Here is a 15,295-nt window from a genome sequence, read left to right as displayed (position 1 = left end):
TGTGTGTTTGTGGATGTGTGTGTGCATGTGTGTGTGAGTGTGTGTGTGTGTGTGTGTGTGTGTGTGTGTGCGTGTGTGTGTGTGTGTGTGTGTGTGTGTGTGTGTGTGTGTGTGTGCATGTGTGTGTGTGTGTGTGTGTGTAAATCAGGCTGGTTCAGAGACACAATCTGTGAATCAGACCACCACTCCTCAGTCTCTGGCTTTAGTTACCCTCCTACCTTTTCTTTCAACAACCCGCACCCCCTGTCATCACCCCAACTACAAGGAGAGGGTCAGCCAAAGTGAGTGAAAATATGAAATGTGTGTGCGTGTGTGTGTGTGTGTGTGTGTGCGCGTGTGCGTGTGTGTGTGTGTGTGTGTGTGTGTGTGTGCGTTTGTGTGTGCGTGTGTGTGTTTGTACGGTTCAATGCAGTGTACAGTTACTAGTTTAGCTGGCATGTAGTCCCAACCACACGTGCCCATCATCCACCGTTGGGCTGCAATGTGGAGGAGAGGCTCTCAGACTGATGTTTCTGTGCTGCTGGCTGCTTGGATACCGATCAATGATGGCAGCTCGTATGTTTCAGTCAAAACGCAAACTCTGTCACTACTTCATCATCTTGTGGAATCAGCATACTGTGCTGTAGCAAACTTTGTGGGCCGTAGTGTATCTTGGTACAGGCGATATCCCCTATTTGTGTTTGCGCACCTGTTTGCGCGTGCCTTAAGGCAGGGAAGATTGCAGTCCACCTTGCGCTAGTGTCCAGGTGTTATGCCGAGTTTTGCACCCCCGCCTGGCAGCAGCTAAACACATCCCCACCTCACGGGAGCTTATTGTAATGATTTATACAGAAACATTTTTAAAAATGATATAATTGTTTGGGTAGACGTGACCTCCCTGTTTTTAAGTTAAAACAGCCCCAAAATATCATGAGGATGCAATACTCGCGGGGGAGCATAACTCATCACAACAACGGGCGCGAGCACAGATTAGAGGTGTGCCAAATCATTTACGCATGGCACAAACAGGATTTGGGCGGTGTTAACCACCAGAATTATTCACAGGTGTGGCCTGGCAATGCCTGGGCGTTACATCAATCAATCCAGATTCCCGTCTCGCAGTCCCTGTAATACAGTTTGTGTGAGGCATGCTGTAATTCTCCCCATTCGTAATTTGGATAGGTGTAGGCCTATTGACTGTATATATTATCCCTATCTCATAACGACACCATCACATCATATAGGCTACCTGTTAAAAACATCTGTTTTGATGCAATTCGGGTTATTTTGTTGACTGGGTTGGGACAATACTGAAAAAGACAATTATGCGCACATCCAAAAAACTTACAGGTGCTGGACAAAAGGTAACTATAACAAAAAGATAAAGTCCGCACACTGAGGCTCCATCAATGGTTTTTTTATTTGCAACGTTTCGATCTTCACAGGATCTTTGTCAAGCAAACATCCTGTGAAGATAATATCAAAGCAGCAAATAATATCAAAGCAGGAGTAAATGTTAGTGAAACAAGTGAAATGTTCATATTGGCAGAGCAGACATTATATCATTACTATTTGGTTACTATTAGTAATATAATCGGACTAATAATAACCCATAACATTAGCCAGTGGTTTGCTAAAGGGTCTTACCGATACAGTACAATATGCTATTACAGCTATTACCAACTGTTGGCCCTAGCATTGCTGCGCTAAGCTTATCACCACATAGACTGTGAGAGAAACCAGAAGTGAAACGTCAGTCCTTGTTAATTCCCAGGCACTTCTTGACAGTAATGAAGTAAAGAGTTTCTTCCATCTGGAAGTTGCATTAAGTGTCTTTCTTTTAGCTCTTAATCCCATCCTGCAGCCAGAGCCGTGCAGGCCCACAACGCCCAGCTCTCATCATGGAGAGCTTACACATTCACATACAGTACATGCATATACTGTATATAAGATATCAAACGCCGGCCACGTCCCGAGCCCAAATAAAGATTGGTTCCCATGAACAAATCCGTCAGGAATATAACACAAAAGCATCATTCGAGTGAAATATTGCTCTAAGGAATTGAACGATCATCTAGTAAAGAAGGTTATGAGGGTTATGAGTGTTTTAGCAGTTGAGACCCTGTAGGCAGAGAGAGCACTTCAGTGGGTAATTATGGTCTTTTGGTCTTCTGCTAGTCCAAGGGGCTTCTATGGGTGGGATGCTGATTATCTATCAATCATGAAACCCCACGGAAAAGCGCCTCATACTAAATCTCCCATTGTGTTAAATCAATCAATGCAGGATTGTAAACGTGAGAAACGATGTGGTAAATTTCACCCCCAATTACAGTATCCCCTGATCGAGTGTCAATTGCATATTTATGGGAAATCCCCAGTCTCTGTGGAGCCTAAGATATTATAACTATATAGATATTTTTAGACGTTGTGTGTCACCCAAAGGAGTCTTACCAGTGTTGAGGTTGAGGCTGAAGCGACCGGCGCTGTTGCCTGCCTGGATTCTGTACGCCACTCGGCCGTTCTCTCCTTCATCTCCGTCGCGGGCCATCACGTACAAAATCACGAAGCTGTCCACACAGATATAAACATTATCACTCACATCATCACCGATGACTCACAATGCTCGAGGGACATCACTAATGACGTCATCAGTGATGACATCATCACTGACGACATCACAATTGCTCGAGTGACATCGTTGATGACACCATCACTGATGACATCACTCACTGATGAAATAATCACCGATTACATCACAATTGCACAGTGTCATCGGTGTGACATCATCACCTAGCCAGAGAGTATGAGAGGGAGGTCAGCGTCCTTTCACGAGGGCCGAGAGTTCCGGGAACACGGAGATCGAATAAGAGAGCGAGGAGGTCGGGAGGAAGGAACATTGAGAAGGGGGCGGACCCCACTAACTGTATGACATCATTAGCTTCTTTCAGCGATGTGGCCACTTTCTTTCTTTCTTTCTTTCTTTCTTTCTTGGGGACAGACAGACATACGGACAGGTGATGGCGTAAAAAGATCCAGAGACATGCCTGCAGTGCGACATGTCACCCACCCGACTGGCTGGTCCTCCATGACGCTGACCGCAGAGGGAGAGCTGAAGTGCGGGGCGTTGTCGTTCTCGTCGGTCACAAACACGCGGGCGGTGACCGAGCCCCAGCGCCGCTGCGACAGGTCTACGGCCTGGTCTGTGGCCCGCACCACAAGGTACAGCGAGGGCGTGGCCTCGTGGTCCAACTCCTGTCCCAGGCTCAGGACCCCAGTGACGGGGTCAAGGGTCAGCAAGTCAGGAGAGTCAGGCCAGTGGTGCTCGATGGAGTAATGCAGCTCACTGTTGGGTCCACTGCCATCCTGTGGGAAGGAAAAGATTAGTCTGAATTACATTGTGACTTGTCCCTGCTCATTAAAAAAAAAGAGATCCCCAGCATGGAAAAACATTTAAAATTGTATATTGCATTATATGAAGCATTCTAATTATTCTAATTATTGAATCAGAAACATACATTTTACTGTACTGTACTCAAACTTTTTATGTAAAATGGCTCTCCTGTACAAATAAATGATCCTCGGTTTAATGCGATGGTCACACATATACACACTGCTCACCAGCGTCAACAATTGGTTAAATAATTTCCAGAGAATAATTCTTGTAGGGATGCACGATATATCGGCAATCATATCGGTATCGGTCAGATGTTGCAATGTTAATATCGGTTATCATTATCAGCCAAATTCTTCACATTGATATGAAATAATGCAGTAAATCTATGATTTATGGGCTTTTCCAAAGGCTTTGCAAATAAAGAAATGCATAACTTTTTCAAATTCAGTGTTAACATGTGTTTTTCAGTATGTACAAAATGTGATGATCATAAAAATGTGGTTTTATACAGATCATATCGACATCGGTAAATATCGGTTATCGGCCATAACAGCAATGTTAATATCGGTTATCGGCATCGGCCAAAATTTTCATATCGGTGCATCCCTAAATTCTTGTGTCTAACCTGATCCAAGGCCTGGAACGTGTAGATGGAAGCACCAGGCTGGGTGCTCTCAGGGACCACGATGGTGACGGGGTCCTGGGTGAACTGGGGCGTGTGGTCGTTGCGGTCCTGCACGTTGATGTGCAGCTGCACCAGGTGGCTGCTGGGAAACGGCCGGGAGAAGTCGGACACCTGGACGTGGAGCGTGTACCTGGAGCCCTGCTCGTAGTCCAGCTCACGCACCAGGTACACGTCTCCCTTCACGCGCTCCACCATGAACGTCCCGGCGCGGTCCGTCCCGCCCACCACCAGGTAGGTCACCTGGCCGTCCAATTGGGTGTATTCCTGCTGGTCATGTGGGCGGACGGAGCCAATGATAGAGCCCGGCGGCGCCCCTTCCACTGTGTTCAGCGTCATGGAGAGCATGTTGGGCTTGGGGCTGGACTTGGAGGAGCTGAGAACCTGGCGGAAGGGAAAGAGTCAGATCGGATCAGGGCCAAATAGTTTCCAATAATTTATCATTGAAAGTTTGTCGGAGTGTAACATGGCTGTGTGTTTGACCTCATATCAGGACATCTCAGATAGTGTCATGCAAGTTTTCAATTCGTATAATAAGTACATTTAATTGACCTAGGGCGGCAGAGCGAAATAAACCATGAAACCACTATTATTTCAACCAGGTTTGCAGAATTGTGTCAAGGACAACAAGCAGTGTTGTACTGTATGTTACTGTATCTGATTTCCTTTGGTACTTACGCAGAACATGTAACTAGAGGGCTCTTGATCTCGCCCATCCCTGAACATAGCCTTGGGTTGTATAGTCTGTTTCTGCTCTGTTGTTATTACTATAATAATGGCTCATTCTCATTGAGCATGAAGACAGATCATGTACATTCCTTCCAGTCAATGTCTTGACACTGTAGCGTTTTGGCATCGACATGAGAGTCAGGACTCATGACCTGCGACAAAGTAATGATGGCTGTGCAAAGAGGAAAAACTATCAATATTCCAGTTCAAATAACACAGTAACACAATAACTGCAAAGCCTGTACACACGCTACAGTGCGGTCAGATGGGAAACAAATGTAGGCTTGGGGGGGCTCTCGCCACTCCTCTCCACAACAGCCTCTAGGGTCCGCCATTGTTCCAGCACCGGCGCATCAAAGAGCCCGGCAAAGACAGCCAAAATAAGCAGACTTCACCGCGCATCAGCTTTTCATTTTCATGCAGGCAGCACTGTAAGCATCCACCTAGTACTGCATGCACGCACACACACGCGCGCGCGCGCACACACACACACATGCACACACACATAGTCTGTCACGCAGATCTGTCGCTATTAATCACATCTTCCCAATGGCTTTATCAAACATGAATGGAAAGGGTAAATGCAGAGGAGGAAGGAAGCGATTTGGATAATTAGTATGAAGGCGTAGGAAAGCTCTTCATCCACCAGCTGACAGGACTAACAGGTGGAAGCAGTCTAAATAATGTTGTAGATCACTGTTGAAATAAACATCCCACTTCTTCATTTTAAATATGATAAATGACCACAATGTATCAGTAACTCCAGCAGAAAAGACACCCGTATATTGTGTATATTTTCCCCTTGTTCCTCACATTTCCCCCCCCATGCGTGTTTGTGGTGTATAACTGCACTCCTGTGTCTGACTTTACCCACATCTATGTGAAATGTTATCTCAAAATCATTATCTGGAAATGTTATCTCGCAAGTGGGTTTGAATGTGTCATTCATTACAGTGTGTGTGTGTGTGTGTGTGTGTGTGTGTGTGTGTGTGTGTGTATGTTATTGTGTCTGGGCGAGTGTGTGTGTGTGTGTGTATCAGGCCGCCTGCTACCGTACAGTGGTGTGTATTCCCTTTCCCTCCGTGCGATCAGAGTGATTCGATGCAGCTGGCTCTCATCAAATCTCATCTGGGAACATTTGATTCCAAGGTGCCTCTTTCCCCTCTGTCTAATCTCAGTGTCGCACAAGCCAAAAGCACTCCCCACTGTAATTAGCAATCTCTTCCTTTTGCTGAAATCAAATCACCAAAAAACCACTAAGCTCAAAGAAGCACCACAGTCAAAGCAAGACATCACCCTTCGTCGCTGGTCTAAATGCCTCTGCCATTGTTTCCTGTGGTTGTGAAGCCCTGATCTTGTGTGTTGATAAGATCAGTGATCCTCACTATTTCTTCGATGAAAATGTTTTTTGTTTTTGTTTTTTTTGCAATTTCTTAGAGCCGCCAACTAAAGCTTCGAGAGCCGCCAGCGTCTCGCGAGCCACGCAATGAGGAACTAGGTGCAAGATTGACCCTCCTGCAGAAGGTCCAGAACAATAACTCAGTCCAGACCCAGCTGCCTCCACTGCTGCTCAGGCTTTCTCACCTTGGGTTAGGGTTACTCCGCTCACCTCTGAAGCAGGAAACACACACTCGATTGGATAGACGCTTTTGTTTTTACAGGCACACATATTCAGTTTCTCTCCTCTCATTCTTTAGCCTCCTTTTCCAACTCCGTCTACACGTTACACTGTTCACTTTGTGCGCGGTTTTGAGGAAATGACCCTGGAGACTGAGAGGAATGCAAAAGCACTGAGGTCATATGTAGATTATGATAGTTTCGCTTTCTGGGCAGCTGGTTGGCCTCGCTGCCTGAAACCTAGGGAATGTGTCAGAGTGGAAAGCAGCACAAATACATACGAAGTGTGTGTGTGTGTGTGTGTGTGTGTGCGTGTGCGTGCGTGTGTGTGTGTGTGTGTGTGTGTGTGCGGGTGTGTGTGTGTGTGTGTGTGTGTGTGTGTCTGTGTGTGTGTCTGTGTGTGTGTGTGTGTGCGTGCGTGTGTGTGTTTGTAAGAGATGATGTGAACAGGTGCAGTGGTTTGCAGTTGTGTGTTTGGCTGGAGGCGACAGGGATACAAATATCTACACCAGCGGCTCCCAACCTCTTTTCCGACTCACGGCCCACGTGAAAATCTCCAAAATGTTCGCAGCCCACAGCCGAGCGTAACCAGTACGGAGGTCAAATAATGCCTTCTCAGAGCACTTTTTATATTAACGATAAAAGGAGCTGTCCATCAGCACCACACACAGAAATCAGAAACGAAAAGTGAGGATATGTCTGCAATAGGTTAATTAACGAATAATTGATTACGAATAATTGATTACAAATTGATTACAAAACATTACAAATGATAACGGTATCATTCAACAATGGAGAAATGCATGATCATACATACTATAATTACATTATATTATAATAATACTGTAATTACATCCCCCCCCCCCACAAAGATTGTAATGTTCTGCAAATGATTTGTATGTATGTATGTATACCTGTATGCATACCTGTATGTAGACCTGTATGTATACCTGTATGTATACCTGTATGTATACCTGTATGTATACCTGTATGTACACCTGTATGTATACCTGTATGTATACCTGTATGTACAGATATACCTGTATGTATACCTGTATGTATACCTGTATGTACAGATATACCTGTATGTAGACCTGTATGTATACCTGTATGTATACCTGTATGTACAGGTATACCTGTATGTATACCTGTATGTATACCTGTATGTATACCTGTATGTACAGATATACCTGTATGTAGACCTGTATGTATACCTGTATGTATACCTGTATGTACAGGTATACCTGTATGTATACCTGTATGTACAGGTATACCTGTATGTATACCTGTATGTATACCTGTATGTATACCTGTATGTACACCTGTATGTATACCTGTATGTATACCTGTATGTACAGATATACCTGTATGTATACCTGTATGTAGACCTGTATGTATACCTGTATGTATACCTGTATGTACAGATATACCTGTATGTATACCTGTATGTAGACCTGTATGTATACCTGTATGTATACCTGTATGTACAGGTATACCTGTATGTATACCTGTATGTATACCTGTATGTATACCTGTATGTATATCTGTATGTATACCTGTATACCTGTATGTATATCTGTATGTATACCTGTATGTACAGGTATACCTGTATGTATACCTGTATGTACAGGTATACCTGTATGTATACCTGTATGTACAGGTATACCTGTATGTATACCTGTATGTATACCTGTATGTACAGGTATACCTGTATGTATACCTGTATGTATACCTGTATGTATACCTGTATGTACAGGTATACCTGTATGTATACCTGTATGTACAGGTATACCTGTATGTATACCTGTATGCGTAGCTGGCAGGTGGAGCTGAGGCTCGGCGCTCCATGGTCGGTGGCGCTCACGGTGAAGCTGTATTCCGCTCTCTCCACCCATCTCAGAGGGGACGAGGTTCGCAGCTCACCGCTGGTCGGGTTCAGGGAGAAACGCTCTGCTCTGGAGCCTTTGGATACACGAAACACACACAGGGATCAGCTCAACGTTATGATGGGATAAGACGATGCCATTCAGCTTTATTGATCCCCGTGGGGGAAATGAGTGAGTTGCAGCAGCAAAGGTAATAAAAGACTCTTGTCTTGGCAATGAAGGCAAAAAACAGTAGAAACAATAAGAATAGTAATAAAAAAGCAATGAAACAGAACTGAAGGATTGTGGGGTCATGTAACCATATGGCAAGTTCAACACCATGGCAGGTAAGTAGATCAGTGGATAGAAATGTAACGGTGAGATGATTTACAATGAGACTCACCTGATAAAGAGTAGTAGACGGTGCCGTTCTCTCCCTCATCAGGGTCTTTCGCTGTGACGGTCCCCAGGACTGTACCTGACTGAAGCCCCTCCATCACCTACAGTGGAAGAGGGAACATCATTCATATTCATGTTTTTTCTCATGCACACACACAGTACCTCCTATTCTGTTTTCTAGATATCTTCTCATCTTTCTCATTCACTTTCCATATCCTTGATACTTTTGTTCCTTACGGTTAGGATAAGACTCGGTAGCTTACAAAACTGGAAAAGAAACGTTCACAAATTGTCACTTCCTTTTCAATCACTTCATGGAGAGAAAATACATACAAAGTCCGATGGTTTTTTCTTCAATTAAATGTTTCAGTTGTAAGTGAGAGACTAAATGAGACTGCATATTTTTATCATTCTTCTTTTTCTTTGATCTCTCAAAGCACTTTTTTATCTTTCTCCGCAACCCCCCCCCATCCCCCCCGCCCTCACCCATTTCTCATCTCCCTTGGTCCTCACCGTTATGAGCAGCTCCGTGTCGGGCTGGGCGTGGTTGAAGCTGGGGGCGTTGTCATTCTCGTCCAGCACAGTGATGTGGGCGGTGCCCGTGGCACTGCGGGGGGGCGTGCCCCCGTCTTGCACCACCACAACCACCTGGTAGCTGGACTGCTGCTCTCTGTCCAGGGCCAGGCGTGTGCTGATCTCACCTGAAGACAAAGAAAAAACATGAATCCCTCAAGCGCTGCCTTCAAACGGTATCATACTGGCATTTGTGCTGGTTATGAAAGTAGTTACTGGGTTTATACAGCGCAATATAGGCATGGGTCGGTTTGAACATTTTGAAACCGGTTCGATATTCCGCAAAAAATCGTATCAAACCGGTATATCGAATTTTACACACACATTTTTTTTCTTTTTTTGCGTGTAGCCCATAAATGACTGTAATGCGACTGCAGTTGGTGGCAATAATGCACCTCTAAGCTGGTATGCCAACCAGCACTAACACCGAATAAAAATAAGCAGAACCATTTAACTGTAAAAACCCACTGTTTTTATTTCTCATAACTATTCAGCTTAACTTTTCTTCAAACATCAACATAATAAACAAAATAAGACTTTTCCCTACTAGTGCAACTTGAGAAGAGGCTAATACAAAAAATCGCAAAAAAAAAAAAAAAAAAAAAAAGGGGGGGGGGGTACCGAACCGGTAAAACCAGAAATCGACCCATGCCTACGCAATACTATTTACTATATACTATTACAACATTACTATTACAACACAACTCACTGATATTTAAAGTCCCCATGAAATGAAATCCCATTACTTCCATCACAGATTTTTGAACAATGTTGCCGCTCCCAAACAAAATAAAACTGTCTTTCCCTCCCCGACTCCTATTCAATTGGTTTAGATTTTTGAATGATCTGTCACTCCATTATGTCCCACCTCAACATCCTGTTTAAACAGGAAATACATCAAATCAAGGAAGTAAAGATTGCCTTTCTTATATCCCAGTGAAAAAGTGAATGTAATTTCTCCTCACCGGTCTGTGAGTTGATCTGGAAGTGCCTGTCGGTGTGCAGCAGCCTGTAGGTGAGGCGAGCGTTGAGTCCTGCGTCTCTGTCCGTAGCAGACACCCTGCCGAAACCTGTTCCAGCCAGCAGGTTCTCCCTGACGGCTAGGAACACCCTCTCCTGGGTCAGTCTGGGGGAATTGTCGTTCTCGTCGGTCACCGTCACCCTCACCGTGGCGCTGCCTGTCCTGCCAGCCCCACCGAGGCCTGACGTGGCCAGAACAGTCAGCAGGAATATGTCTTTGGCCTCGCGGTCCAGAGAGCTGCGCACAAACAGCCAGCCGCTGTCCGGCATGATGCCAAACCCGGCGGCATCGCCGTCTGGCCGGAGGCGGTAAGACATGGGCGAGGAAGCCGAGGAAGACAAGGAGGAGCCTCCGGCATTCCCAGCAGCCTCTCTGTTGAGAGCTCGGACCTGGAGGAAACGTGTGTTGAGTGCCGTGTTCTCCCGCAGCTCCACTCGGTAGGTCAGGGTGTCGAAGTTGGGGCCTTGCGCGTCTTGCGCCTGGATGTGCACCACGAGGGTGAAGGTGGAGCTCAGCTGTGGCGCCCCGCCATCTTTCGCAGTCACCTGAAGGTCATAGCGAGGGACGCTCTCGTAAGACAGACTCCCGATCAGACGCACTTCCCCGCTGCCCCGGTCCACGCCGAACGTCCTCTGGCCGCTGCTTCCCGCCGCTCCGGCAGATACCAGGTCGAAGCTGAGCTGACCGTTATGACCCGAGTCCCGGTCAGTGGCCTGGATGCGGTAGATGACAGTCCCCATTTTGGTGATCTCGGGTAAAAGGAGGGACTCCGAGGAGGAGGGCAGGAAGGTGGGGGCGTTGTCGTTGACGTCCGAGACGGTGAGGCGAACTCGACTGGTGCCGTAGGCCGGAGGGGAGCCATAGCGCGCCTGGATCTCCAAGTCCAGACTGGAGCAAGTCTCGTGGTCCAGAGGCAGGGCGGTGCGGATGGTACCAGAAGCACTGTCCACTGTGAAGTAACCGTCCGGGTCTCCAGATGAGATGGAGTAGAAGATATCCTTAGACATGCCTGGAGGGAAGAGAGAGTATGAGAAGAGCAAGAAAAATACCAAGACATGGAGAGCAAGAGTTTGCACATACAGTATATTGGTAAAACGATTGATCAGGTAAGTGCATTCAAAATAAATAAAAATAAAAATCACGTGAGACCCACACTATCCATTATGAGTATGTAGAGATGTTTACATTCTTATCCCCTTCAAGTTTTATTAAACTGAATTCACAAAAAGACACACAGACAGATGAGAGCGCTTCTGTCCGCTACACCGCTTCGCTCTTGACTCCCACTCATGAATACTCAGAGAAAATAAATGTCTGGCCAGAGAGAAAATAATCCCGCTAAAGCTCGCACTGTGTGATGGATGTGATTTTCTAGTGGAGTGTGTGCTCCTGTTGCTTGTCTATTGTACAACTGCTGGAGTGAGAGGTAGGGTATCGTACACTCTCCACTCCATTAAGGTAACATGTGAGTCGAGAGTGTCCCGAGACTTCTGTTCTTCTGTTCACTTCTGCCTTGTCAGGTAAGTCATTGTAGACCAGGCTTGCATTGGCAAAGCGTATGGAACAGTAAGCCTAAAGGCCTAAACAGACTCGTCCGTCCGCCTCGAATTGGAGCCGTCTCGCCGTCTGCCGGCGCCAGCGAGCCCTACACGCTAGGACGTCACTACACCCTCCCTCCTGGAAAATGGCGGCGATTGAGTGCAAGGCAGTGTGAATGAAATTGAATGTAACGTTCCCAATTCTATGTATTAAATTCTAAAAAACGACCCTCAACATTTGGGAAGGCTAAGCCACACAACTAGTTCGTTATAATCTAACATCATGCTTCGAAGACGACTTTACGACGATGAGGACGGTAAGGACTGCTGACGTCACGCACGTATCGTCGCCGCTGAGTCACATTTTCGAGCAGCCCCCGTCAGCCGACGGCGCCCCCTCCCCGTATGCGAGGCGAGGCTCTGACGGACGAGTCTGTTTAGGCCTTATAGTTACCAAAGACGGAATGAAAAATGTACACAGCAGGGTTATTTGTTTTCAATTTATAATGAATTCGTTTTTTTAAATTTGACATTTCTTTTTCTTTTTTTATGTGGATTTAGCAGTTTTAGTTTAGTTGTAGTTTCAGTTCTAGTATATTTTTGATAGGGGTGGTACACAAAATGATTGTCAGAAATTATTTTAAAACATAATTTACATGATTTCAGTACATAATTAAGTCTCTTTTGTATTGTGTACATTTTAACCTGATGAAGGTCGATAGACCGAAACGTTGTTAATTAAAGTTTGTTGCAAGTAATTGACAGTGTGCGGGAATCCTCTTTATTTCTCTCATATGTACTGCATCTCCGACGCACCTGCCTTTAAGAGACTGAAGGTGTGCATCAGCTCCTTCTGACTGTATTGTGTACAGAAAAATTAAACAAAAAGATCAAAAGTAAAACATTTGACGTTTTATTATCTCCGCCAGGAGATCATGTTTTCGTTATCTCCGCCAGGAGATCATGTTTTCGTTATCTCCGCCAGGAGATCATGTTTTCGTTATCTGCGCCAGGAGATCATGTTTTCTGTCTGTGCGTCTGTCTGTGTGTTCCGCCTCTCCTCTGTGTGTTCCTCCTCTCCTCTAGCTTGGCCTTCGCGTATCTTGAGAACCGTTGGTCGGATCGACTTCAAACTTGTGTGCTAAGGAGTATGTGACGGAGTGCAGTGACCTGTTTTCGTGAAATGCGGCATAGCGCTACCTACTGGCAACTTATCTCAACAAGCGTTTGTCCGATTGACTTCAAATTTGGGGAGTGCGCTGACGGGAACTCGCCATAGTGCAGTACCGAATTCCGTTCAATTTGGCTCAGCACCACCTAGTGGCAACACAAAAAGTGGTTTATCTTGAGGATCGTTTGTCCGATCAAACTCGGGGAGTGAACTTAGGGGGACCCAATGGAGTGCAGGGAGCTGAATTCCATGCAATTCGGCATAGCGCCACCTACTGGTGACAAAACAATCTTGCAATTGGCCATAGCGCCACCTACTGGCATTTTTTTATTATCTCAACAACTGTTCGTCCGATCGACTTCAAATTTGGGGAGTGCGCTGATGGGAACCTAACAAGGTGCAGTGCCAAATTTCATACAATTCGGCACAGCGCTACCTACTGGCAACACAAAAAGTGGTTTATCTTGACAACCGTTCGTCTGATCAACTTCAAACTCGGGGAGTGCGCTTAGGGACGCAACGAAGTGCAGGGAGCTGAATTCCATGCAATTCGGCATAGCGCCACCTACTGGCAACACAAAAAGCCGTTTATCTCGAGAAACATTCGTCCGATTGACTTCAAACTTGGGGAGTGCGCTGCTTGGACCCGGATGCAGTGCGGTGCCACATTTCATGCAATTTGGACTTGTGCATAGTCATAGTGCCACCTACTGGCAACACAAAAAGCGGTTTACTGTATCTCGAGAACCATTCATCCGATCGACTTCAAACTTAGCGGGTGCGTTGCTGGGAACCCCAGAAATTTCAGTGGTAAACTTTGTGCAATTCAACCTATAACATCACAGCTTTCACGTACCTCTGTCTGTCCTTAACGGATCTCGAGAACCGTTTGTCGGATCCACTTCAAACTTGGGGAATGCACTTATGGGGACCTGACAGGAGTGCAGTGGGGAGGGGGGGGGGGGGCGAATGCCCACGGGGTGTTGAAAGGGGGGAAGGGACACTGCACTATATATATCTTCTTTATACAATAATTCCAGGACTTTCACTATGTCTGTCCTTCGCGTATCTCGAGATAGATATCTGGAGATGTTGGATCGACTTCAAACTTGGGGAGTGCGCTTTACGGGGGACCTGACGGAGTGCAGTGTGTGTTCGTGTACGGGGGCTGAGGGAGTGCCCACAGGGTTGTGCTTTGGGGGAACGGGCACTACACTAGTAATACATAAATACAGACTGGTTATTTGGCCCAGTGTTATGAAAACATATACACAGGCATACACTCAGTCAGATTGCCCTTGAGAAACCCCAATCCCACCCTTCTACGCGTAACCGCATCCCGTAATCAAAAAAACTAAACAATTATTCTAACACAAACGCACAATAAAAAACTTGACAAAAACCCATTATGAATACATAAACAAAAACACTCAAATGAAAGCAGACAATAACAATAACATTATATGATTTACAATAGCATCTCAGTATGACAACACTCACTAACACATTGCATTCAGGCGATGTCTCGTCACACACATGGTCTATGGGTCAGCTTGGGGGAAAACGCGGTCCTGGCGGAGATCTGCACTCCACCGAGTGCACTTTTCTAGTTTTATTTAGTTTTAGTTTTTTTTACACACTGTTTTAGTTTTGCTCTGAGCTTTAGCTTTCGCTTATGATAAGAACCTTGAAACACAGACGTAGAGTACAATAGTCAGAGCTAGGGATGGGAATCGAGAACCGGTTCTTGTTGAGAACCGGGTCCCAGTGGATCGATTCCTTGGAATCGTTAGCCAACGTCCTGAACGATTCCACTATCGATTCCATGCGCGATGACGTCACACGCTGCGACACGCACGCAACGCAGCCTTGTTTTGTTTCCAGCCACCATGGCTCTAGGCAGAAGCAAAACGATGACCACAGTGCCACTTGCAATGCTTGCAAAACCTCTATTTCGTCAAAGGGGGGAAATACTAGCAATATGCAGAAACATTTGTCCACACAGCATGCAATAATTTTGGAGGAATGTCACGTTTTTGATGTGCTACGGAGTGACGATAACATGGCTAACAGCAGCGCGGCTAACAGCAGCGCGGCTAACGTTAGCGCGTCATCTGTTAATATGGAGAGTAAACTCCTCCAGACCCTGTCTATTGTGTAAACCAGATTTCACCAATACTCCATTTCCATCCATTTAATTGAGAGGATGATGACGTTCAGAGTCAGACTGGTTCAGGGGCTGGTAGTCGCTTTGGGTCAGAGGCTGCAGCGAGTACTTCTTGTGCAGCTCTAGGCTAGAGCCTCTAGCCCCTCCATTCACCCAGGCA

At 45.9% G+C, this 15,295-nt stretch overlaps 1 protein-coding gene across 1 annotated transcript in view; it reads right to left on the bottom strand.

The window, feature by feature from the left end:
* Window positions 1–15,295, bottom strand: part of dchs1b (dachsous cadherin-related 1b) — a gene marked incomplete at both ends in the record, with an annotated part of 190,882 nt that overhangs the window by 16,309 nt on the left and 159,278 nt on the right. Inside the window, 7 exons of the mRNA XM_083636611.1 lie at window positions 2,431–2,546; window positions 3,047–3,342; window positions 3,999–4,439; window positions 8,206–8,363; window positions 8,670–8,766; window positions 9,179–9,366; window positions 10,204–11,268. Of these exons, the coding sequence (XP_083492737.1) occupies window positions 2,431–2,546; window positions 3,047–3,342; window positions 3,999–4,439; window positions 8,206–8,363; window positions 8,670–8,766; window positions 9,179–9,366; window positions 10,204–11,268 (2,361 nt within the window). The remainder of the gene's footprint in view (window positions 1–2,430; window positions 2,547–3,046; window positions 3,343–3,998; window positions 4,440–8,205; window positions 8,364–8,669; window positions 8,767–9,178; window positions 9,367–10,203; window positions 11,269–15,295) is intronic.

This window comes from Poromitra crassiceps, assembly GCF_964638095.1.
Source record: "Poromitra crassiceps genome assembly, chromosome: 1".
Lineage (NCBI taxonomy): Eukaryota > Metazoa > Chordata > Actinopteri > Beryciformes > Melamphaidae > Poromitra > Poromitra crassiceps.
Note: the sequence above shows the minus strand (reverse complement) of the source record. Positions and strands in the feature narration are given on the sequence as shown.